General features: G+C 58.1%; 1 protein-coding gene across 2 annotated transcripts; it reads right to left on the reverse strand.

The window, feature by feature from the left end:
- Positions 1-54: 54 nt before the first annotated feature.
- Positions 55-22,151, reverse strand: TCF25 (TCF25 ribosome quality control complex subunit). Of its 2 annotated transcripts, XM_033845118.2 has the most exons (18): positions 21,690-22,134; positions 14,033-14,197; positions 13,050-13,124; positions 12,495-12,613; positions 11,967-12,032; positions 9,279-9,361; positions 8,133-8,263; positions 7,924-8,023; positions 7,166-7,259; positions 5,902-5,994; positions 5,689-5,794; positions 4,250-4,409; positions 3,112-3,199; positions 2,424-2,582; positions 2,223-2,313; positions 1,657-1,736; positions 470-542; positions 55-349 (listed from the first exon to the last, which is right to left on the reverse strand). In XM_033845118.2, exons 1-18 carry the CDS (start codon positions 22,038-22,040, stop codon positions 194-196), a joined length of 2,190 nt encoding a protein of 729 aa, XP_033701009.1. In that variant the 5' UTR covers positions 22,041-22,134; the 3' UTR covers positions 55-193. The 2 variants fall into 2 exon arrangements, 1 of the variants encoding a protein (XP_033701009.1); XR_004523360.2 differs by lacking the exons at positions 55-349; positions 470-542 and having other exon boundaries at positions 1,685-1,736; positions 2,424-2,700; positions 21,690-22,151.
- Positions 22,152-23,658: the final 1,507 nt, after the last annotated feature.

Genomic DNA, 23,658 nt, shown 5'->3' on the forward strand with positions numbered 1-23,658 from the left:
TGAGGATCTGGGGGCGCCGACCGCAGCGCCGGGAAGGAAGAGCTCACGCCGGGCGGAGCGCAACCCGTTCACGTTTATAGAACAGCAGAGGCAGGTGGACAACACAGCAGCACTTCTAGGTCGGGGACCTGGCCGATCCGACCAGCACACAATCAGGAACATAACTGCACAGCGCTGGGGCCCCGCCCGTGCCTCAGTCCCACTCGTCGCCCTCGAGGTGGTCCTCGCGCGGCACCTCCAAGTCGTGGAAGTGGAAGTTGGCCATCATGTCCCGCAAGGCCAGCATCAGCCTGTTCAAGCCCTGGTCAAGGTGTGGACCCCCGGCCCCTCCGTCCTCTGGCCGCTCCCCCTGCGGCAAAGAGACTCGTCTGAGCCGCGCCTGCCAGGACGAGCCCCCGCCCAGCCCCCCGCCCCAGGACCCGACACCCGGTCTCAGGCTGGCGGCCCCCACGTGCTGGGCTCCACGTACCTCCACGGTGTAGTTCGGCAACAAGGAGCGGAAGAAGAGGGCAATGGTGTTTCCATGGCTGACAGGGCTGAGCCTGGAAGGGGAGTCAGGACGGTCAGAAAGGCCCTGGCGGGGCCACGTGGGCAGCCCCCGCGGCGGCTGGGGAGAGAGGGGGCGGGGACGGCAGGGGGATGGCTCAGGCCTGAGGTGCAGGGGGTCCAGCATGGGGCTGGCCTTCGGAACGTGGCCAGTTGAGTGGAGAGTGGGGCCGCTGCAGCCAAGCCCCACTCGCTCTTGAGAAAAGCTGTTTCAAAGTGTCCTTCGCTCAGAGCTGAGGAGTGGAGAGAAGATTCTAGGGCATGCGTCGGGGGTGGGGGGGGCCCTCCTGGACTTTCCGGGCGCCTGGAGCCAGCACAGCACCCAGCCATCCTCAGTGTGACCACGCCCAGCACGTCAGCTTGGTGTTGAAGCCACAGACACTGATCATTAATAATTTTCATCTTAACCTGTTGAGCATTTAACTGGGGACTGTATTTCCCTGTGAATGCGCACTCTTAACTTTTATGATTCAGCAGAGAATAAAAAGGACTTCATTCTACAAAGTACGTCCGCCTGAAGCCCGGAAACGAGAAAGTCTGTCTGTGACTCTCCCAGGTCGGTGACTCTGTGACCACGGGCTCTACGTGAAGTAAAGCAATTACTTAACGTAAAGCTTTAAAGGCCGGAAGGAAAGGGGGAAGAAAGCATTCGTATGAGCCGATTCTGAAGGCAGCCTGCAGACTCGGCACCGCGGTGCCCGCCCCTGCTCTCCTGGCTGGGCCTCGGGGCCTTCTGCGTCCCGGCCTGACTGCCAGACACTCGTCCCTGGCGAGGCCTCCGCACAGGCTGAGGCTCCTGCTGGACACCAGCCGCCTTTCACATGTCAGGCTCACCCGCTGTTTCCTCGCAGGTTCTTACTGCAGTTCTGATTTTACATGTGTTGCCGGATTCTACAACTGCTTCCTACCCTATCTCCACCACTTGCTCCCGAACCTGACAGAGGAATGGCCTTAGCTGGACAAATACGTGAAAACACATGGCCTGCAACAGCTGATCCGTGACCCCAGATCACCATATTCTCTGAGGGCTGGACTCTGAGGCAGCAAGACCCCCCGAGCCCCAGCACTGACCTCGGAGCCGTGTGGGCAAAGGAGCAGGGCAGGAAGTACCTCTCCGGTCTGACGTAGGAGTAGATGGTGTCCAAGGGAGGCAATGGGTCATAGCCCAGCACAGACTGCGTGCTCACATCCTTCAGAAAGGCAGAGAGCAGAGGGGCGACTTTCAGCCGATTCCACTCTGCACCAGGCCTTTCTGCTGGGAGTGGGAACGGTCTGACGGAACGGCCCTTGTTTGCGAGGCTGCGTTCCCCGTACTAAAAGCCTGGGCGAGGGGGAGAAGGGCCCCTCCTCCAGCAGGACGCTCATCCGGCCCGCTCAGAGGACTGGGATGAGCCCAGGGACCGGCGCGGGTGTGGGAACCACAGGACCTCCGCTCACACGTGCTGTGACCGCCCTGCAAAATGTCAGGGCCTCACTCCCAGGTTGCCAGCTACTGGCCTCGGGGCTCCGAGTCACCAGGTCACCGCTCTGAGCCCCATAAGGTCACGGAAAGCTGCAGGCTCAGCTCTGCCTCTCAGAACGCGAGTGTCTGTGAGGGGAGGGGCCTCTGCCCGTGACCCCAACCCGGGGGCAGAGCTGCCGGCAGGAAGAAGCCCGAGTCCAGCCTGCTCCCTTACCGGAGGTAGGGCGGCAATGGCTTCCTTGATCTCCGACAGGACCACGTGGCGGTGGATGTTTCTGGGTGCACGCTGGTACAGCACCTTGCGCCTAGGGCCCAGGGAGACGAGGGGCAGTGGTGGAGGCGGCCACAGCCCTGCGCCGCCCGCAAGATGGGCCTGGTCCTGAGAGCAGTGCCCACACCCCGGCCCCAGGCTCACCTGTTCTCACACGCCTCCACGGCAGGGTCCCCGGCGTCCACCGCCTGCAGAACCTCGTGCACGTTCTCCTCCAGCCAGCTCATGGTGGCCGGCTCCTTCCAGAGGAAGTGGGACCTCCCGAGGTACAGGCTTACCAGCTGGCTCAGGGCGGGGGGCTGGCTGTGGGCAGTGGGGCCTGTGAGACCCCCACGGGCCCAGGCTCCACGCGCCCGCCGGTGCCTGTGGGCATCCAGGGCGTGCTGGCGACCTGGAGGGGAAAGAGGCTGCCCAGAGGGGGCTGCCGACAAGGGAAAGGGACCCCGAGGCAGGGCACACAGGCATTTGCTTCTGTGCAGCGTCCTTACTAAGAACAAGTTCCTCGATCAAAATCTAAACACGAGGAGAACGCAAACACCCGTGCGCACAGACACCGGAGAGCCCGCCCCGGTTTCCTGACCGGGCTTGAGGTGGCTGGCTCCCAAGTCCCACATTTTTCTTCACGTTTTACGAGAAATTTTAAAAGGCAGCAGGTGCCAATACAGGCGTCTGAACCACACTCACGGCTGCAAGGACGTCACAGCCCCAGTGCCCCCGCTGTGTCCAACAGGCCAGGCTGATGCCCACATGGCCAGGGCCCCAGAGTCCCTGCAGGGAGGACAGTCCCGCCACCCAGGCCCGCCCCCTGCCCAGGGCGCCCACCAGTCTGTACCTTATCTCGGCGTCAGGTCCGAAGAAGCGGTGTGCGGCCACGGTGGCGTCGGGGCGCACGCTGCAGTACTCGAGCAGAGGCATGAGCACTGCGGGGGAAGCAGGACCGTCACGCCCGCAAGGCCAGGGCTGAGGCGCAGGGGAGGCCGCGCTCCCACACCAGCCCAGGGGCCCCTGCCGCCACGGAGGGTTGTCCGTCCCGCTGCCCTGCGGCCCCGCCTGCACCCGAGGGGACTCACGCAGGAGCCCTGAGCACGTGCACTGGATGCTCTCATCATAGAGAACCCCTGCCCCAACGCTCTCCCAGGGACGGGCTCCACTAAAAGCCACGGGCCTGACAGGGAGCTTCCTGGATGATGGAGGTACACTCTGGGTTGGCGAGCAGGCCCTGCTGGCGGCCACAGCCCCCCATGCAGGGCCTTAACACCCCGTCAGGGGCCTCGTCGGGAAGGGCCAACACAGCTCAGAGCCGGCCACGCAGCCCCTGTGTGGATGGAACCCAGCTGAGATGATAGGGAGGGGCTGGCTGAGGACGCTGTCTGCCGGGAGCCCCGAGCGACCAGGCGTCACCCCGGCTGCCCACAGGGAGGCTCACCGCCAGGGATGGAGCCCGAGGGCCCAAGCTGCACGGCCCAGCCCCTGCGGAGCTGCACGCGGTCCTGACCCCAGCCCCACCAGGGCCTGAGAGGGCAGTGGGCTCCTCTCTCAGGTCACAGACCCTTTGAGAATGTCGCCCAGCACAGGGGCCGTGAGCCCTCTTCCCGTCCACACACCCACAACTTTAGGGGCCCATGTTAACCAGCAGGTCACCCGAGAGGACCCAGGACGAACCTAACTCTGAGCTCCTCACCCCAGTGAGAACTGGGACTCGAGGACGAGGACAGACACCCACTTTGCTGACTTGGCCCCTCCTGGCCCCGTTTTCTCTCACACCCAGCCCACCGCCAGAGAAAATGCATCTACTTCAGGTGGTAAGTTTTACTTGAACTGTTAATATCTGAGGACACCCTAAAACCTCCAGGTGCTCTGACAGCAAAGTTAGCGCCTGAAGGCCCCGCTGGAACATGCATCTTCCCAAGAGCTTGGGACAAGCGCTGGGACCCATCCGTGCCCGCGGGGGGCTGCGGGGACACACCCACCTCCAGGGAACATGATGAGCGCCTGCCGGATCAAGAGAGAGGCCTTCTCCCTCGCAGAGCTCAGCTCCTGGTCGGGGAGGTCTGCCTGCTGACTCAGCAGGAAATGCGCCAGCGGCACAGAGAAGGCGAAATTTGGGAGCTGGGACAGGTTCCGATGAGCCTACAAGGGGTTTGGGCGTTTCAAGGTGGCGCAGACGAGAAAGGCAGAGCTCACGGGCGCCTGGATGTCCCTGGGTGCGCTGTGCCCCTTCTCCGTGCACAGAAGGCAAATAAAAGGACCTGGGGGTGTGCGGTCAGACCCAGGCCAGGTGGGCAGGAAGAGTGGACGCCCACCTTCCAACGGCTCAGCGTCAGGCAGGGGCCGGGGTCCTCTGGGGGGTGGGGCCGGCCCACCTCCACGTCTGCTCTCGCCTCCCTCCCCACGCCTACATCGCAGATGCACATGACTCGATGCTCTGTCACGTGACAGCACGGTCTCTGGAGACTTCTGTAACCTCCGCCCAAACCCCCCCCCCCCCCGCCCCCCAGACGTCCTGCTGCAGCCCCACCGTGGGCGGCGCCCAGCAGCTGCATTTCTGTGAACTCCAGGAACCTGTGTGAACTAGACCCCGCACTGGGGAATCCTCGCCCAACCAGGCCACATGATCCAGAATTCAAAATAATTTACGCAGCTGTCTTTCAACTACACACCAACACGTGCTGTGAAGCAATTCAAGCACAGAATAAATAAAAGGCTGGCACCTCCTTGCCCCGCCCCCCGCTAGCCGTGTCCCCGAGACGGTGCCACCCAACGGGAGCACAGCGCCAGCCTTCATCTTACAGCAGCCAGATTAAGAAGAAAACCGGTGAAATGCACATTCCTACATCATCTATAACCCGCGTATCTAAAACAGCACCACCAGGATGCGAAATGCAGGTTATTAACGAGACAGCCGATGGCCTGCCTCCTGCCCGTCTCAGACCTCACGCGCACCAACGCGTCCAGGGGTCGAGCCGCGGTGGCCTCCCCCACCTCACGGCTCCCTCTGCACGCTTGCGCTCACGTGCAAGCAGGCGGCAAGGCAGGCCACCTGGGGTCTGCCCAGGACCCTCCCCTGGCGTCCCAGCCCCGCCTGGAGCCCCGGACCCTCCCCTGGCGTCCCTGCTCCACCTGGAGCGCCCGACACTCCCCGTGGAGTCCCAGCCCCGCCTGGAGCCCCCGACCCTCCCCTGGCGTCCCTGCTCCACCTGGAGCGCCCGACACTCCCCGTGGAGTCCCAGCCCCGCCTGGAGCCCCCGACCCTCCCCTGGCGTCCCTGCTCCACCTGGAGCCCCGGACCCTCCCCTGGCGTCCCAGCCCCGCCTGGAGCCCCGGCCCCTCCCCTGGCGTCCCAGCCCCGCCTGGAGCCCCGGCCCCTCCCCTGGCGTCCCTGCCCGGCCTGGTGTGTGCTCACACCCACCTCCCACTCCTGGAAGAGGCGGATCAGGTACTCGTAGCTCCGTGCCCTTAAGGCCAGGTGGTCGAGCAGCAGCAGCATGCACAGGGGGTCCTCGTCCGGCTCAAGGCTTCCGGAGGCAGCACGGCGAGCAGAGGGAGACAAAACCCACAGTGGGCCGGCGCGGACGCCCACAGGCCGTGGCCCGGGAGGGAGGGGAGCGGGCAGCAGCCCTACCTGAGGATGAGCTTGCAGTACTCCAGCGCCGTGCGTGGGCAGCCCCGCTTCTCCAGGAAGCTCATCTGCTTGTAGAGGGCCAGGTAGAAGCTCCTAGACCCAAGACAGTTCCTCGTGAATGAGAGCACGGCAGGCAGCAGAGCACGTCGCCTGGCGCCTCGTCCGGCACTGCGTCCACCCTCTGCCCGCGGGCTTCGCCGGCATTTCCCGTGTGGCCTAATCAGCGTGAACGTTCGCCAGGGTCCTGTCTGCAGAGAAGGTGACTCTGCTTGTTGTTTGCGGTCACATGTGTGTGCACGGACAAAAAACCAAGCCTATTTGTTCGTGGAGATCTGCATCTTCTTGGGCATTTCTTAAAAAAACTATCCTTTAAGGGAAGAGAGTTAGAATCTGCTGCCGTGTCGACCGTCTAGATCTACCCTGGTGGGCCGCCGCTTTGATCAGCGGCTCCTGCCCTGTTAATGCCTGGGGACGCTAGTATTTTATAGCATCGCAAAGAACTAAGAATTTCATTGGAGAGACAAAGCCCACACAACTAGAAGCAAGAGAGAAAATTCGGACCCCACACGCCCTGCAGACAATCTGTGCAGTGGGGGTCACTGTGCCCTGGGGCCCACGACAGCCCCCAAGCCGGAGAACACATCCTACAAGGGACACGACCCAGGACGGCCGGAGACCACGGGGGGTGGGGGGGTGGGGGCGCCCGGAGTGGAGAGCGTGCCCAGGCCCGCAAGGCCCTGAGGAGCAGGCGGTGGGTGAGAGGCTAGAGGCTGAGGTCAGCAGTGAGGCCGCGGCATCCGCTCAGGCCTGCGCTGCTGAGAACGGGGGCTTCGGGGCAAGAGAGTCTGCAGGAAGAGGGTCCCACGGGCGTGCGTGACAGGAACACGGTGGGGCTGCGTTCACGCTGCTGCCCGCAAGGCGTTCCCGAGGATCCCAAACGCGTGGGCTGCGGACTGAGTCCAAACACGCAAGGAAACACGACTACAGGTCCCATGGCGGTGAGGTGGCTGGCGAGGCTCCCTCCTAACGTGGACAAATTTAAACCCCAGGCCAGCCTGATCCGTCCACCCTCAGGTCCAGCCCTCCTGCATTTAAGCTTTAAACACAGCACGAAGCCCTGGGACCCCAGCGGGACCCCTCGTGGACAGTCCCGTGGCACCTGCCCCCCGTGCGCCCACCCTAGCACCCACGTCACCTGTGACGCCTACGACACACTCGCGAGGGAAGATGGTGTGCGCCTATGAACGCTGGGTGGCCGGCTCACCTGTTCTCGGGCCTGCGGTAGTCCAGCCGGCAGGTCCCGCTGGTGAGGCTGAACAAGGGGTGGAAGGCACACTCCATGCTGTACAGCGCGCGCTCTGCAGGCGACAGACACGGGGCGGCTGTCAGCCTCTGCGCGGTGGCTGCAAACCCGTCCTCTGTGGCTCCTGAGGAAAGCTCCAGAAGGGAGGTGGCCACGAGACTAGGAGTTGGAAAGTGACGGGCGAGGACGTGCCCACGGGGATCACGTCAACCACAGAGGTGTGACCTGGCCACGCCCGCTCCGGCCGGAGGAACCACATGCCTCCCCTGAAGCCCACGCACCCCCAGGGGCTGATCTTCAGGAGCCGAGGGTGGAAACAGGCCACTAGACGTGGACCATACATCATCACAAAAGGAATGACATCCTGACACACGGCTCACACAGGTGAACACTGAGAACATCACGGTAAATGACAGAAGCCAGATGGAGACGTGTGTCGTGATTCCATTTACAGGAAAGTCCGGAGACAGAGGGCGGACCGGCGGTTGCCAGGGGCTAGGGGAGGCGGGTTTCTTTCGCACATGGTGGAAGTGACCCAGAAGCAACACGGATGAGGCTGTACGAGTCTGCATATACTAACAACCAAGGAACTGTAGGCTCTAAAGGGGCGAATTTCACAGTAGATGAATTTTATCTCAATAAAGCTGTTACTTAAAGAACATCCTGGCGAACCCACCACATCCCCAACAGCTGAGGTGGGGCCGCCCGCTAGGCCTTACCCACGAGGTCCCGCGCCATCTCCTGGTCCTCCTGGAAGCGGCAGGCGTCACTGAGTTGCAGGAGCGAGTCCACGTGATAGGGGCTGGTCTGCAGCAGGACCTGTGAGGCAGGAGGAAGCTGATGGGACGAGGCCCAGGAAGGCCCCGGCCCCACCTCCGGCAGCTCGGCTCGCGCCGCGCCTCCACGACCCCACAGGGTGCCCGCGCACCACCATGTTGTTGGGCTCCATGGACTCCACGGCGGCCAGGAACCTGTGCTGCGTCTGCTGGTACTCTTCACTGTGCTCAAAGGCGAAGGCTGAGCGGCCTTTCCTAGACTCTAGCAGCCGCATCGACAGACCTGGGGTGGTGGGGGTGCCTGCGTCAGGATGCCCAGGGCGGACTGCCCGCAGCTTGGGCCACACCAGCAACACGCGCCTCTACACCTTTCCTGTGAAGACGTGCCTCCCCCCAGGAGCATGGACGGAGCAGCGACATCCCAGGACAACAGGGAGGGGACACGCACAGCCCGCCTCCCCCACCCCATCCGGTCAGCCCCAGACACTGTCTGCTTAGAGCCATGATGCAGGCGGGCGTGGGACAGGGCGCAGGGGCCACTGCCAGGCCTCGAGACGACAGGGACTGCTAAGCCAGGACGTCCTCTCTCTGCTTCTTGCGCTGACTCTGGGTGGACGGGGTCCAGGGTCTTCTCAGGAGCCTGACAACTTCATCTCCCTTCGTCACCTTCAGGAGACCGGTCAGGGTCCCGGACGCCCCTGGCGACACCCTCCTAAAGGGGCAGCCCTACAGGACCCCGTGGCAATGAGCCCCTCTCTCTGCCTGTGCTCAGGGGCCGCTGCTGGGAACATGGGAGTGAAGGAGAAGGAGGGTGAGATGCCCACTAGGGCCATGGCTTCCCGTGTCCTCGCTGAGCACAGGGGGTCTCGCAGGGCATCCCAGGCCCCGGGGCCCCCTGATCCTGGATGCCACACAGCCAAGCCCCCCCAGCAGGGCATGACCCTGCACCCAAACCTTTCTGCACTGCTGCTGGTTTTCTTTAAATTACTAATTTAAATTACTAAACGAATGTTAATTTCCTTTAAATTATTAATCATTAAACCACTCTCCAGTTTGCAACAACATATAAAATATCACCGTTTACCAACGAACTCGATTGCTTCCGATGGCGTAGGAGCCACAGCACAAAGGAAGCAGGTGGAGCAACGCGGATTGCACATGGCCAGGAAAACACACGGCGGGCGGGGTCTGTGCCCAGACAGGGGGCTCCCCCCAGCCCCACGCAGGGCCCTCGGCCGCACACACGCACGCTGGCTCTGCACACGCAGAGGCGTGGCCCTGCAGCCCCGCGCCCTCACCTGGTTTGGTGTACCGGGGCCAGGCGCTCTTAGGGGTGGTCAGCCACGTACACTTGGGGTACACGCGCTGTCTCTGCCGCGGCCTGAGGAGAAACAGGGTACGGCTTTACCTCCGTGCTGCCGGACCCTTGCGGGCAAGGGCAGGACAAGGACAGAACGCAAACCGCCTTGACAACGGCCGTCACCCTGCCGGACGAGACGGCAGACTGCGATCCGATCAACCAAACCACCACGGAAGAGGGAAGAAAAACAGGAAACCCGTAGTCCAGCAAAACGTTAGGAAAGGGAGAAAAGAAACAGAAGGTGAGAACCTAACGTGAAGACGACAAGGTGAGAGCGAGCCGGCAGTGACCCGCGGACACAAATGAGCTGCCTTCCCATGGACAACGCGGCTGCGCGGGGCAGAGGGCCCTTCTCATCTGCCCTCTCAGGAGGCCCCACCCCGACAAGCAACGGAGATGGGGCATCAGCAGCAAACACCCACACACTTCTGGAAGAAAGCCAGCCAGACACAGGAGCACGAGCAGGCAGCGGGGCCGGCCCAGCTCCCTCCCCCAGGCTCGGTGCTGCGGCTCTCTCATTCGGGGGTCTCTGCTGCAGGTGCGAGCCCCTCCCCACAGCCGTGGTCACACCGAGGGCTTTCTGCTCTATCACTGATGCTTTATTTCTTGAGCTGAGTAGTGGCCAAGTGGACCCATGTATATTACACTGTATACCTTTTTTGATAATATGAACTATTTCATTAAGAAAAAAATTGAGTAAAAACCTGGATTGTGTTAGGAATGGGATGAAATAAAAGTAAAAAACTGCAGGAGAAAAAACAACTCTTCAAGAAAACCATGGTCAAAATCTGAAGGAAACTAAAATGTGGGATGATTCTGGGTAATTGGTAATTGTGAAAAAAAGGAGAATTAACTGGATGCTCAGAACTGTCCTGTCTGGAATCCCAGGGATGGTCCAGCCCTGCAGTGAGCCGTCCATGCAGAAGAGGCTGCCACTGGGAGGTGGGGCACCAACGGGGGAGCAGACACCAGCGGCAGAGGAGGTCCAGATGGGAGGACCCGGCAGGGAGCAGCACACACGGCACCTGGGATCCCGAGGGGACGAGGAGGGACCACGGCTTCTCAAGGTAGCCCATGCACAGGACTTCATTGTTTAAGGAAGGAAACGTGATAAATAACAACTATAGTAACACCGCGAAAAACAGTAAGTGCAGTTACGATGAACTAACTACTAGTAATAAGTGTACTATGCACAGAAATAAGACCAGGCGAACATGTATAGACAGACCAGGCAGACGCAAAGGAAGCGAGGGCGGGTTGGGGTGGAAGGTCCAGCCCAGGGCAATACAGGTAAAAAAGGGGAACATTTTGAGTTAAAGTGTTTTTCATTAATATTCCAAAAAAGAAGACAAAGTCAGAGACCCTTCTGTCCTGAGTAACTTTACACCAAAAATAAAAGCAAATTATACAGCAAATGCAATGAGAAATACAAGGAAAGTGTGAGCGAATGACATGAAAAAATTCCTCAACCTCACTCAAAATCAAACAAATAGAAGTCAGGGGCTTCCCTGGCGGCCCAGCGGTTAAGACACCGCACTTCCACCGCAGGGGGCATGGGTTCAACCCCTGGCTGGGGAACCAAGATCCCTCATGCCACCCGGCACGGCCAAAACAAAACAACAACAGAAGTCAAAAACGTGGAGACTATACAACAGTGTAAAACAACTACACCCCAATTCAAAAAAGACCAAAAACGCGGAGACTATGCAACAGTGTAAAACAACTACACCCCAATTCAAAAAAGACCAAAAACACAAACACATGGAGACTATTCTTCGTCTTCACATTATGACAGACTTGAAAGCCTCCTACACCTGCCAAGGACCCGAGGAGGAAGCAGCGCGCAGACGGGGGGCAGCGGGTGACACCCCTCCCGGGCACCCTCGCGCCAAGTGCCAGCAGGCACTGCAGCCAAGTGCACCCGACACCTGTGCCCGGGGCGCCTGCTCCCCCCATGCTGCTGGCGCCGCTGCTGGCACAGTAGTGCGGGGTAAATGGTGCTCAGGACCCAGCCTGCAAACCAGGCGTGTGAGAGATACAAGAACCCTACGGCCCCAGGAAACAAGACATGTGCACGGGGCCCAGGAGGCGCAGCAAACAGCCTTGAAGGGTCATCTGTGGGAGGCAAGGGCGACGGCTCGGAACTGCTTGAATAAGCAGCTCTTTTTCATAAGCCTCTGCCGAGGGAAAGCTCCCACAGTCGGGGCTGGGCCCTGCGAGGGAGCAGCCCAGGCAGAAGAGCCCCCTTCCCACGGGAGGTCTGGGATCCCCATGCCCCGGACGCTCCCGCGGCGCTGACTGCACGGCACCAGCCCCCAGAACTCACGTTCACGAAGGTCAAACTTATCGCAAAACCCAAACCCCACATCGGTATTGCTCTCAACTGAAAAGCAAAAATGAATCTGGCTAAGATTTCAAGGCCAGAAGTTCAAACTTCAGAATCTTTGTAAAACTAGGACTCGCGGGGGAGAGCAGGCGGTGCGTGATGGAGCCCGACACCCACAGACAAAGCCACGTGACTTCTCCTCGACTCCCCTTCGGGTCCCGTGGGCTTCCTTTCTCACTGTGGCTGTAAACACCCTCCCTTCCCTTCCCTCAGCTGAGAACACAGCAGTGTTGGTCTTACCTCTGCTCCCCCAGGACGGCTCGGGCACCAAAATACCTTTTCAGTTCCGTGTCTGGATTCAAGTGTCTAGAGAATTGAAAATTTTACAGAGAAAAATGAAATTGAGTGTGTTAACAACGATCCTGAGAATGTCAGAAAGTCACATAAGGACCCAGCATGGAGAGCGGCTCTCCAGCAGGCCTGATTTCTCTGCAACCACACGGCCCGTGGCCGAGACCGGCCACCACTCGCCAGGCCGAGTCAGAGCAGCGTGAGCCCGGGCACGAGATCGAGGGGTCTTCACTGCCTTAGGAAGGAAGGTGGCTGATTTTGAATGCTGGCAACAGTCTGCGGTAGGGACGGGGTTTCATTAAGCACCTACAGGAACAGGGGGTGGAAAATTCACCCCCGAATGGCAGCTTTAATGCAGCTCAAGAAAGAACGTTCCCAGACACGCAGAGCTAGAGAAAGGTCCTGGAAGGTCAGGGCTGCCCCGTCCCCTCCCCTCTGTCCCCGAAGACGAGCGCTCCTCACTCGGCGAAGCCACACCTGTGCTCCACGTACAGAACATGCTTCTTGGCACTCAGTGGGGGCGGGCCTGGGCGGCTGGAGCCGCTGGCATCCTCAAGCCTCTCCAGGATGCGGTCGATGTCCTCCAGCCCATTCTCCTGCAAGTCCCCAAATGACATGTTCACTACCACACCGACTTGCTGACTTTATAAGTAACCATCAATAGCAAGATTTACTCTTACAAAGAACAAGTATTATATTGTGTTTCCTTCCTGAAAGACAGTCCAATCTGAACACCCTGTACTGCACGTACATTTAGAAAAAAGAAGAGATGCTTCGTAAGAGGAACAGTCAGAATCACAGACCAGGAAGGGACTCTGCCAACGGAAGAGCATCATTTCAGACGTTTGCTAGAAAATGGAAAGCACGGAGATGGGCTCTAACCCTCAAGGATCGAAGGGAACAAATTTGGTAATTTCCCCTGACCTCTGAATTAGTCAAATAAAATATCAAGAAAAAACGAAATGTTTTCAACACCCCCTCAAGAAACATTCCGAAAAGAACACAGAGAGCAAATCCACCAGCCACACATACCGAGCTTTCTCCTGCAGCGTTTTTCTTATTTTTCTGTTTCCTTTTCTTCTTGCGGAGTTTGCCACTTGTATTAGACTGACAAAAGAAGCTCATTTCGGTCAATGGAAGGACACAATGACATCTTAAATCCAAGAACTAGAGCAGCCAGCTGCAGGGGGACAGCCAGCTGCAGGAAGACAGAGCAACAGGCCCACCGCCCTGCCGTCCACCTTCTGAATGTCCTATGAACACATCCACTTCTCTCCAGCAGCTGACACCTCCCACTGGTCTCCCTGACTCTGGCTGGCCCCCACCTTTCTGAGGTCTCCCTGACCACTTACGGGGTCTGGACCCTCCGCCCACCTGCCCTCCGCTCTCACCCGTCACCGTGTCAACCACTCTCTGCCACACTCAGCCGGCCTGGAGCCCAGGGCTCCGCACCGCAGGCCGCCACACCTGCAGTCCCCCCACCTCAAGACCGCTCGTGCCTTCCCCCGGCCACCACCTTCCATCAGTGTGAAGGTCCTCGAGGAAGCCCCCCGGCACCCCAAGACCAGTCGAGGGCCCAGCTGCACCAGAGGTCCCTGGGGGGCACAGACTGGCTCGCAGTGAGCACTTGCTGGGTGAGTGACAGAGAGCCTCCTACAGGGACCCCCTTCCTCACCGTGCTGCTCAGGTGCCACACCCAACCCTGACCTGGCCTATGTGTCTCTTTAAGGGCACCCACCAAGGGCCCTGGTCCACCCGGCCCGAGCTGCAGACACACAGTCGCAAAGAACACACCCGACCTGGGCAGAAGGGCACTCTCCCAAAACAGAGGGGGCAGGCCTCGTGCCAGGGAGACGTGTCTAGGGGACCCGGACTGTGGCCCCTCGCCAGCCGCCACCAGTCTTGAGGACTCCAAGCCAATCTGATAAGGGCTCCCAAGGAAGTCTGGGGGCAGCCGGGCAATTCACAAAATGGCCCTCAGAGAATGCCAACGGGGTGTGTAGGGGGAGCTGCACCTGCTCTGGGGGAACCGCCGCGTCCGTCACGTCGCCATCCTTCTTGGACTCTGAGTGTCCACGCTGGGCCCTCCTTTTGTTCCCCGATGCTGCGGCGTCAATGAGCAGACAGTCGGTCCTGTCCCCGTTCACCCCGGGCACCTCCTCGAGGTCCTCGATGTTTATCTGGAAACACAGACGGGGGAGCAAGGGCATTACGGGTGCGTCCTAGTCACAAATGAAAAGGTGACTCTCAGATGCACGCGTGTTGCAGGGAAAGGTGGGCGGGCACCTTCCAGGTCGCTGAGGTTGTAGAGGGAGGACCACAGATGTCCAGTAGCCCAGTGGCCACGACGCTCCCCTCTCAGCAGCGTGGGGCCAGGGCCACTTCAGTCATGGTCCCAGAGAACGCTGGGGCGCTGTGTGGCTACGGGATCTGTCCTCAGGGTGACATGATGAGGAATCCCACACGGGACAACTTCTCCCCCTACCAAGCACCACCCCAGAGTAAACACACACGCTCAGCTAATGCCTCACTCTTCCCTCCTCCCACCTGGACTCCGGCCAGCTGTTCTACACCAGCAGACAGGACCAGTGCCTGGGGGAAGACAAGGCCCAGGAGATACTCAGTAACAAGAATGGTAACGCATCCATCAGGGGAGCCTTAGACAGTGGTGAACAGGGATGAACCACGCTCGTGTGCACACGCAGGCCTCAGGAACACGATGCAGAAAGGAAGGTCCCAGGAGACTCACACCCTCGCTCTGGAGGAGACGGGGCAGGGACAAGTCACGGGACAAGTTCTGGCCCTTCTGCTAGTAAATGAATCAGCAAACAAAGGAGGCGACACGCAGTACCAACACCACGCTTCACGAGCCAGATCAGAGGGATGCAACCTGGTTCACCGAGGTCCAAAAATAAATTTTAAAAACTACATAAAAGATTCAGAACATCCGAAAAATATAAAGCTAAAAAAATAAAAATAAAATCCACTCTAAACCCCAGAACCCTGAGATGATTTCCAAACAAAACTGGGGGGCTTCCCTAGCGGCGCAGTGGTTGCGAGTCCGCCTGCCAATGCAGAGGACACGGGTTCGTGCCCCGGTCCGGGAAGATCCCACATGCCGCGGAGCGGCTGGGCCCGTGAGCCATGGCCGCTGAGCCTGCGCGTCCGGAGGCTGTGCTCCGCAACGGGAGAGGCCACAACAGTGAGAGGCCCGCGTACCGCAAACAAACAAAAAACTGGGGCGAAGTCCTCAGCGACTGGCCACTGCCTGTCCCCGCGGGGCCCGGGGCTCTGACGTTAGTCTCAAGGGAAGGGACGCATGCGCGTCTGTGCTCCCTGGTTTCGCATCTTCACCAGCGGAGGTTCCCACGCGGCAAGGATGAAGCTCAGGGCTGTGTGACGCCTGCTTGTCTAGCAAATTCACAGATCTTTTTCTGTAACGACAGCACCACGCAGACCGCGATGGGGACAGCACCGTGAGGCCAGGCCCCGCCGTGGACCTCGGTGCGAAGGGAGGAGCTGCAGTGAGGGCCCCGCGGACGGTTCTTCTCCACAGCAGGGGTCCCGGAGGAACAGCCCCACGCTTTGTCCAGCATTCAGCACTGGTGACGCCTCCCAGGGAAGCCCGGGACTGCTTTACTTTTATTAAGTCATGCTCACATCCTTAAAAAAAAAAAATTCTCATTTTTGAGCCCCCTGTGGAAGCTTGAGGTGTTTCCAGAAATTCCAGTTTATAAGGAGCTCCACGCCAAGGTCAACTTCAACGGACAGCAAAACTCTGACTCTTGCACGCAGGACCCTGCGGAGCTTTGGCAAGAGCTCTGGGAAGAAGCACGATTCGCTGCCACCCACGCTGCTACCCAAGCTGTCCAGCGTCCTGACGTCGATCTGACTTGCAATCCAGGAGCTGCCATGGTCATCAGTTTTGAGGTCCCAACGGGTCCCTATTTCCAGAGGGTCGTGTCTGCTGCCTGTGTGCTCTCTGGAATCCCCAGGACAAGGCACCATGAACACTTCGGTGAGGACGGGGGAGGGGCTGGATCTCTGTTGGGGGGTAGGAAGCTTTTTCTTTAAAAAACAAAACCAAACCGTGGTACAATTGACATCTCTTGAAATGAATGTACAGGGCAAGTTTTGGCAGAGCCGTGTAACCTATACTCTTATCAAGAGACAAAACTCTCCTGTTATGCCAGAAATACAGGCCTCATTCCACCCCCAGCTAAGCCTCCTGCCGATGCTGGCGAACCCTAGGGTTTTCACCACTGTGACTTTGCCTGTCCCAGGACGCCGTGCCCGCACGGTCAGTGTCTTCTGGAGTGTACGGCTTCTGAGGCTTGTCCCGCTCTTGTATTAGGCGTTAGCTCCTGGTTCCTGGTGACCGGTATTCCTTTGCATGGATTCTACCACATAAAGTTTATCCACTGAGAGTCTTTTGTTTCCGTTTTGGGGTTACTGTGGATTAAGCTGCTGTGAAGATTTGTGAAGTCTTCTGGGTAAGTGTTCACAAGTGGTTGCTGGGGTGTGAGGCGTCAGGTTTATGCTGAATTGCCAGGCCTGTTTCCAACGGTCGGACAATTTCATCCCCCGCCAAAGCTGCTGGCCCCAGCAGCCTTGAGCTGCTCTCATTTTGGCCATACTGGTGGGTGCACAGGGGTACTGTATTACGATTTTTTTATAATTTTTTAAAATAAATTTATTTATTTATCATTTTGGCCCCGTACACCTTAGTATCAAGCCCAAGACTCCGAGCAGGCTTCCGGAACTCCTTCTCTCCAGCACCCTCCCCCTTAACTCCAGCCACTTCTACAGACCCCACATCTGACCTGCTCCCTGGCTCAGCATGAGCTCCACGATCTGCTGGGCCAGCCTCCCTGTGCTCATCTCTGGAGAGTGTCTCCAGTCAGAAAGCCGGCACAGGGGGCTAGGGGACCTCGGACCGGCAGTGCTTGTGGTCTAATGTCTGCAAACAGTTCACTCATGCATTTTGCTAGTTCGATAGTTATTCAGGGCAAGAAGGCGGCTCGAGTACCAGTTATTCTGCCACGGCTAGAAGCTGAAATCTTACTTTTGTTTCCATTCATCCACTGCTTGGTTTACTGAGAGATTGTTTTTGGCTCTGTAAAAATAAGCCTTTTGGGGACTTCCCTGGCGGCCCAGTGGTTATGATGCGGCACTTTCACTGCTGGGCCCGGGTTTGATCCCTGGTCGGGGAACTAAGATCCCACAAGTCACACGGTGCGGCCGAAAAAGACAAAACAAAACAAAAAACATCTTTCGTTTTAGGGCCCCTAAGAGTGCTACTGGAAAAAAAAAAGTTATTTTTCCTATTAAAAGAGGGAAAACGTTAAAACTTTACATTACTGAGGAAGTTCTTCTCTGGCATGCAGTCGGGGATGACAAAGCCTCATCTTTCTACCATCTTTCAGTAGGTAGAAACTGGCATGGATGAGGCCCCCTCTGCTAAAGCTTTTCTCACAGACTTGAGGACAAAAGAAGTGATGTGACATGAAGCTAACCTGAAGAATCTTAGAACATTATTGTAATCCACGACCAAATGTGCCCTTGAGCAGTGAAAAAATCTACAGGGGCTCCAATACCACCTGTTACCAAATGCGTTTGTGAATGTGAATCCAGGGTCTGGCTGCTGCTGCCAGCAGAACCGGGCATCAACATGAAGATGACCCATGTCTGCGAGTCGACGGTCACCAAACAACGTCCAGTTCTTATTCCAGTCAAACAAGAGCAACCTCATCAATGACGCTTTTACTTCGGAACAAGTTTGCTTTTATTTAATTACACAATTTAGATTTCTTCCAATCTAGATTTATTTCAGAGACTGGCCACTATATTGTACATGAAAACAGAGAGACATAAACATGTAATCTTCAGAAAAGAACAATCTTCCTCGCTAAAACTTTTCAATGATATAGAATAAATCCTGATAGTTTTTAAAAGCTTGTGTGGTTTTCTATCAGATTGTCAAAGTGGTCCCTGACCCCAAAACACTAATAAATTCTATTTTACAACACCATTTTTAACAGTTGCACAGTACGTTATGCTGCAAAACTCAGACTATACCCTTAAAACAGGTGCATTTATTACATATAAATTATATTTCAATAAAACCGATTTTCAAAAACCAGTCTGGATGAGGTAGGAAAGATGATTTCTAATCTAAGGCCAAGGAAACTCACCCAAGAGCCAGCAAAGAGGACAGTCCCAGCCATTAAGTCACAGAAGGGTGTCTTCCCACTCCCCAGGGGGAGAGGGGTGTACCAGCCCCTAGAAACGCCTCTAATCCACTTAGGGTCACACGTTTCTATTGAAGTTCTTGGCTGTCAACACGATGTAATATCAACATTTGCTGAGTACTGTGCGCCTGGCATGGGCTAAGGGCTGTACACGTTAGTTCACTGACTCTTCGTGACAACCCCATGAGGTAAGTAACATCATCCCCAGGAAACAGGGGAGCCGACGTGTATGCTAGGAACCCTGTCCAAGTTCTCACAGGTAAGAAGAGGCGGAGCTGGGATGCAAAGCCCGTGTGCAGACGCTCACTCACACTCTGTCCTCAGAGGAAACACTGACTCATGCCGCGACCTCTCCACACACCTACGAGAACAGACACTGTTCCGGGGGTGGGGATACGCGAGGGAACAACAACGTCTCTGTTCTCACACAGCTGATACTCTCCGGCAGTGGGGGCCAAGCAGCACGAGATAAAAAGAACACGTCGGTAACTTGTAGGGTTTGTTCTGTGATAACTTCCAGAGAAAAAGGAGAAAGATCAGAAGAACGGGGAGAGGGGCTGTAACTTTAAATCGCTGGGGAGGGTAAGCAAGACTCAGAAGGTGACATCTGAGCGAAGCCTGAGCGGGGGAAGCAACACAGGAACATGGGGTGTTCCAGGTAGAGGGGACAGCAGGGAGACCTGCGTTCCAGGCCTGTGGCTGGAGCAGAGCAGGCAAGATCAGGGAGACATGAGGCGGGCGATCCGGGCCCTGGGGGGCTGTGAGAAAGGAGGGCTGAGAGCAGATGTGGGCCTAACAGGATCCTTGTGGCTGCTGCACCCAGACAGGCTGCAGAGGCCAAGAGGACGAGCGGGACCGGGTCAGAAGTATCCAGGCAGAGGCAACGGCCACACCGCAGGTGCTACACCTGCAGCCGCCCACGACTTCACCAGGGTTTGCATGTGGTGTGTGAGAGAAAAAGGTCAGGGGTATATTCCAGGCTGCTGGCCTTGGCAAGAGGAAGAGTGGAGCTGCCCTCGACAGACAGGGAAGGCTGGAGGAGGCAGAGAGGGCAGTTAAAGTCTGGACACACTGAGCCTGAGACGTCTGCGAGACACCTAAAGGAGATGATGTAAAGATGGCGTTTGAATCACAGACTACGATGGAGGTCTGTGCAACACCAGGGTCCTGCCGGAGAGCAGAAGAGGATACGCACAGCACAGCACTCAGCAGGGGCAGCTGTTGGGTCCCTCTGACCTGACCGATACCACAGGGAGTCCAGAAAAGCACCTTTTCTCTCTATTCACACACAGAAGCACCTGCTTTTTTTTTTTTCATCTATCCCCTCACCCTGGCCCACTGTCCATCTATCCTCCTTTCCTCTTCAAAAGGAACGCTAACTTTGCTTCAGAGACAAACACCTGGGCACGGTTAAGAGTACAATTTTAGGGACTTCCTCAGCGGCGCAGTGGTTAAGAACCCGCCTGCCAATGCAGGGGACACGGGTTTGAGCTCTGGTCTGGGAAGATCCCACGTGCCGCAGAGCAACTAAGTCCGTGCACCACAACTACTGAGCCTGTGCTCTAGAGCCCGTGAGCCACAACTACTGAGCCTGTGTGCCACAACTACTGAAGCCCACGTGCCTAGAGCCCATGCTCCGCAATGAGAGAAGCCACCACGATGAGAAGCCCATGCACTGCAATGAAAAGTAGCCCCCGCTCGCTGCAACTAGAGAAAGCCCGCGCACAGCTACAAAGACCCAACACAGCCAAAAATAAATACGTAAATAAATTTACTAAAAAAAAAAAAAAGAGCCCAGAACCTGGATTTCACTGTGGGTGTCACTTACTACCTCATTTGTACAATGGGGACAACATGACCTTCCCAGACCGTAAGACACATGACATCGCAGCAGGGCCTGGAACGTGTGAACGTTTTCCAAATGAGTTACCATTGTTTAAGACTGAGAAAAAAAGAAGACTAAACCTGGAGGATGTCAGAATAAGGAGAAAGTACACTTGACAGATGGTCAGGGCAAACAGCCAACTTCAGCACAAACCCATTTCAGCCTGTTAACAAGTGGGATGGAAAGAAGCCTTGAGGGTTTTGAAAGAAGTCAAAAAATGACTGGAGGGCTTCCCTGGTGGCGCAGTGGTTGAGAGTCCGCCTGCCGATGTGGGGGACGCGGGTTCGTGCCCCGGTCCGGGAAGATCCCACATGCCGCGGTGCGGCTGGGCCCGTGAGCCATGGCAGCTGAGCCTGCGCGTCCGGAGCCTGTGCTCCGCAACGGGAGAGGCCACAACAGTGAGAGGCCTGCGTACCGGAAAAAAAAAAAAAAAAAAGACTGGAAAACCTAGGGATAAATGATGTGATGGGAGCACTGGGGAAAAACCGCCCATGTGTGGAGAGCTGTGGAAGCTGGGTGGGGGCCCGTGAAGGTTACTTGTACTGCTCTATTTTTGCATGTGTTTGAAATTTTCCATAATAAAAAATTAAAAACAAAGAAATGGCAAGAAACAAGGGAGCGGGGAGGCTCTGAAGAGGTGGCGGGATAGTCTGGAGAATTTGAAGACGGACTTGGTCCCGCTTCCAGCAGAAACTACAGGGTGAGGCTGCCTCTTACCTTGGAGGAACGTGGACAATCTCTAAACCAAACTACCAGACTGGCAGCCCACACGCCCCAGTCTTAGGATGGGCCCCTAACCTGCCAACTTCCTGTGAAGTTGGGAGCGGTTGCCAGACTAACAGACCTTACAGACGGCAGCTGGTGTTCTCCACGATCTTCACACCTACTGGTACTCCTCCAATCACTCGGCAACCGCGGTCGCGCCCTAGTGTGTGCCGGGCGCACGGTGCTGGGGACACACGGTGCGCAAAGCAGACACGCTACCTGCCGCTCGGGGCGGTCAAGGGAGCGAGAACGAGCACGTGCAAAATTACAGACTGAGGCCAGCGCTACGGAGACGGGGGTGTGGGGGGGGTTGGCGTTATTTCTCTGTGCCAGACACCTGCTACGGGGATGCAGCGATGGGCAAGAGCGAGGCACCGAGTCCTGGGTTGTGAGGAGCAACCGAGATCGTTTGCGAAGGCCCTTCGACGGCACCGCGAGGGAGACACTTAACCCTGAAATGAGGGTTGGCGACCCCAGACCCTGGGAGCGAAGCCTCGCCCACTGAGCTGCGGCCCCGCCCACAGACGGCAGGCCCCGCCCACCCAGCTGCAGCCAGGACCCCACTTACCCCGCCCCCGGACGTATGGCCCCGCCCCCACCGCAGCCCAAAGCCAACGTAGCCACGCCCCCGGCCTCAGGCCACCGCCCACTCCTTTCGCCCCGCCCCCCACTGCAGCCCAGACCCCAGTCGCCCCGCCCCGTGACGTCACGGACCCTCCTCGCATGCCGCCCCCACCGCGGGCCCCCACCCCGGGCAGCCCGACGCCTCACCAACTCGAACCGGTTGTTGACTCGGACGCCCTCCTTCCCTGGGCCCCGGGGGCGCCGGCCACCGGGCCCCCGCTTTGGGCCTTCTTCTTCCACATCATCGTCATCGTGGAGGACAAACTGCAGGGCGCCGGGCCCAAGGGGCTCCTGGCCGCGCTGTTCCCCCCTCAGCCTCCGGAGGGCCCGGCGCGACATAGGACCCAACAGCCGCTGACGTCTAGAGACTGGCAGAAGGAAGAGCGGAAAAGAGAGCGGACAGCGCGCCTGCGCACTTAAGGCACGGTGGCGCGAGTCTGGCGTGTCGCGTCTGCGCGCTGCGGCCTTCCGGAACTTCCTCTCTGTCTGCGGTGGCATCAAAGAAGGCGCAGGCACTTCCGGGCGAGTTCTCGCGCGATTTGGGCGGTGTCTTCGGGTTTTCTGGAGGCGCGCCAGCGAGACAAGTTTGGACGGCGCGGGGCTCCGAGCCTCCAGTAGCGAGTGCGGGCCGGCGGGGCGGGGACGGGGGCGGGGCGGGGGCGGGGCCAGGCGGCAGCTGGGGGCGGGTCGCGGAGGGGTGCGCCCAGCCGCTGCTGGACGCCTCCAGGGGCTGCCGGCGAGGCAGTTCTGTCCTCATTAAAAGTAGGCGCGTCCAAGCCGAGGAGCTTCCCAAAGCTGCGGATCTCGACCCCCCTCCCACGGCAGGCTGAAACCGACCCTTAGGTACGCCCTGGGCGTTTGCTTTTTGTCGTCATTAGTGCGTCCCAGGTGATTTTCCTGTACATCTAGGTGTGGGAATCCGTGGTCTAAGGTGGAGGCTCGCCACCCTTACCGTGTGTCGTCATCTCCTGGGGGGATTTTTACAGTGAAGGTGGAGGACTCATCCCTAGAAATTCCAATGTGGGGTCTAGCATTGACATTTTTAAAAAAAGGTCTTCAGGAGTTTAGAGTGTGCAGGCAGATTGAGAACCCCTGCTAGGGCAGGATGGTCTGGTGTGGGGAAGGGGCCCTCCCACCCAGACGGAGGAGGGTCGCGGACGACCCTCACTGTGGCGCCAAGCCCTGTCCTGAGTTCTTACCTGGCCGTGGAAGGTAGACGTCCTCACCTTTATAGGTAAAGAAACTGGGACTCAGAGAGTAAGGAAATGGCCCAGGTAGAATGTGGGTCTGCCTTTGTGTCTGTGGTTCCAGAGCTGAGATGAGGAAGGCTGCTGGCACAGCCCCAGAAGGGAAGCAGGTGTGTGTGCCAGTGCTCGCACTGCTGGCCGGGCAGCCATACTGGTCACCGGGATCTTGAACTGCTTCACGCTGGCTGGCACGTGGCTGCTGCCTCACACACACACACACACACACACACACACACAATCCAGCCACTAAGCCTCACGCTCAGCACATACAGGATCTCCAGGGCACCATCCTCCTAAAAACTCTGATTGTTCAGGGATCAGGCTAGTTGTTTATAAATAGATTCTGTGTCACTGCTGTTCCAAGGTGTGACCAGCTTATGCAGGCTTATCGCCTCACCTGTGGATGGAAACGAGGGGAGTGTCACCAGGAGCTGCTTCCTGCCCTGCCGTCTGTTAAGTTGGCAGCCGGGGGGTTGTGAGGGGTGCCTTCCTTGAACAGGCAGCTCTGAACATGAGCCTTTCCCTGGGCTCCCGAAGGCCTGTTCCTCAGAGAGAAGCTTGGTTGTAAACAGTTCTAGAGCGGGCGACCTCCATCTGTCAGGATCTAAATTAGGTGAGTGGAGGCAGGGCTGGGTTCCCTGGGCCAGCACTACAGCTTTCTGCGCCTGGGGTCGGCGGGAGGTGAGCCCCAGCAGCCAGGACAGCAGGACCCTCCCTCCTGACCTCACCCTGGAGCCATGTGGGCCCTCCTGGCTTAGCCCAGCTGCCCCAGAATGGGGTTTATTCTGTTTTCCGATGGGCTTTCATTTCAAGGTGTTCCTGTGAGGATTAGAACCTGGGTCTCCCCCTATTGGGAGCATGGCCCTGCT

Source organism: Tursiops truncatus, chromosome 19 (genome assembly GCF_011762595.2).
Source record: "Tursiops truncatus isolate mTurTru1 chromosome 19, mTurTru1.mat.Y, whole genome shotgun sequence".
NCBI classification, from domain to species: Eukaryota; Metazoa; Chordata; class Mammalia; order Artiodactyla; family Delphinidae; genus Tursiops; species Tursiops truncatus.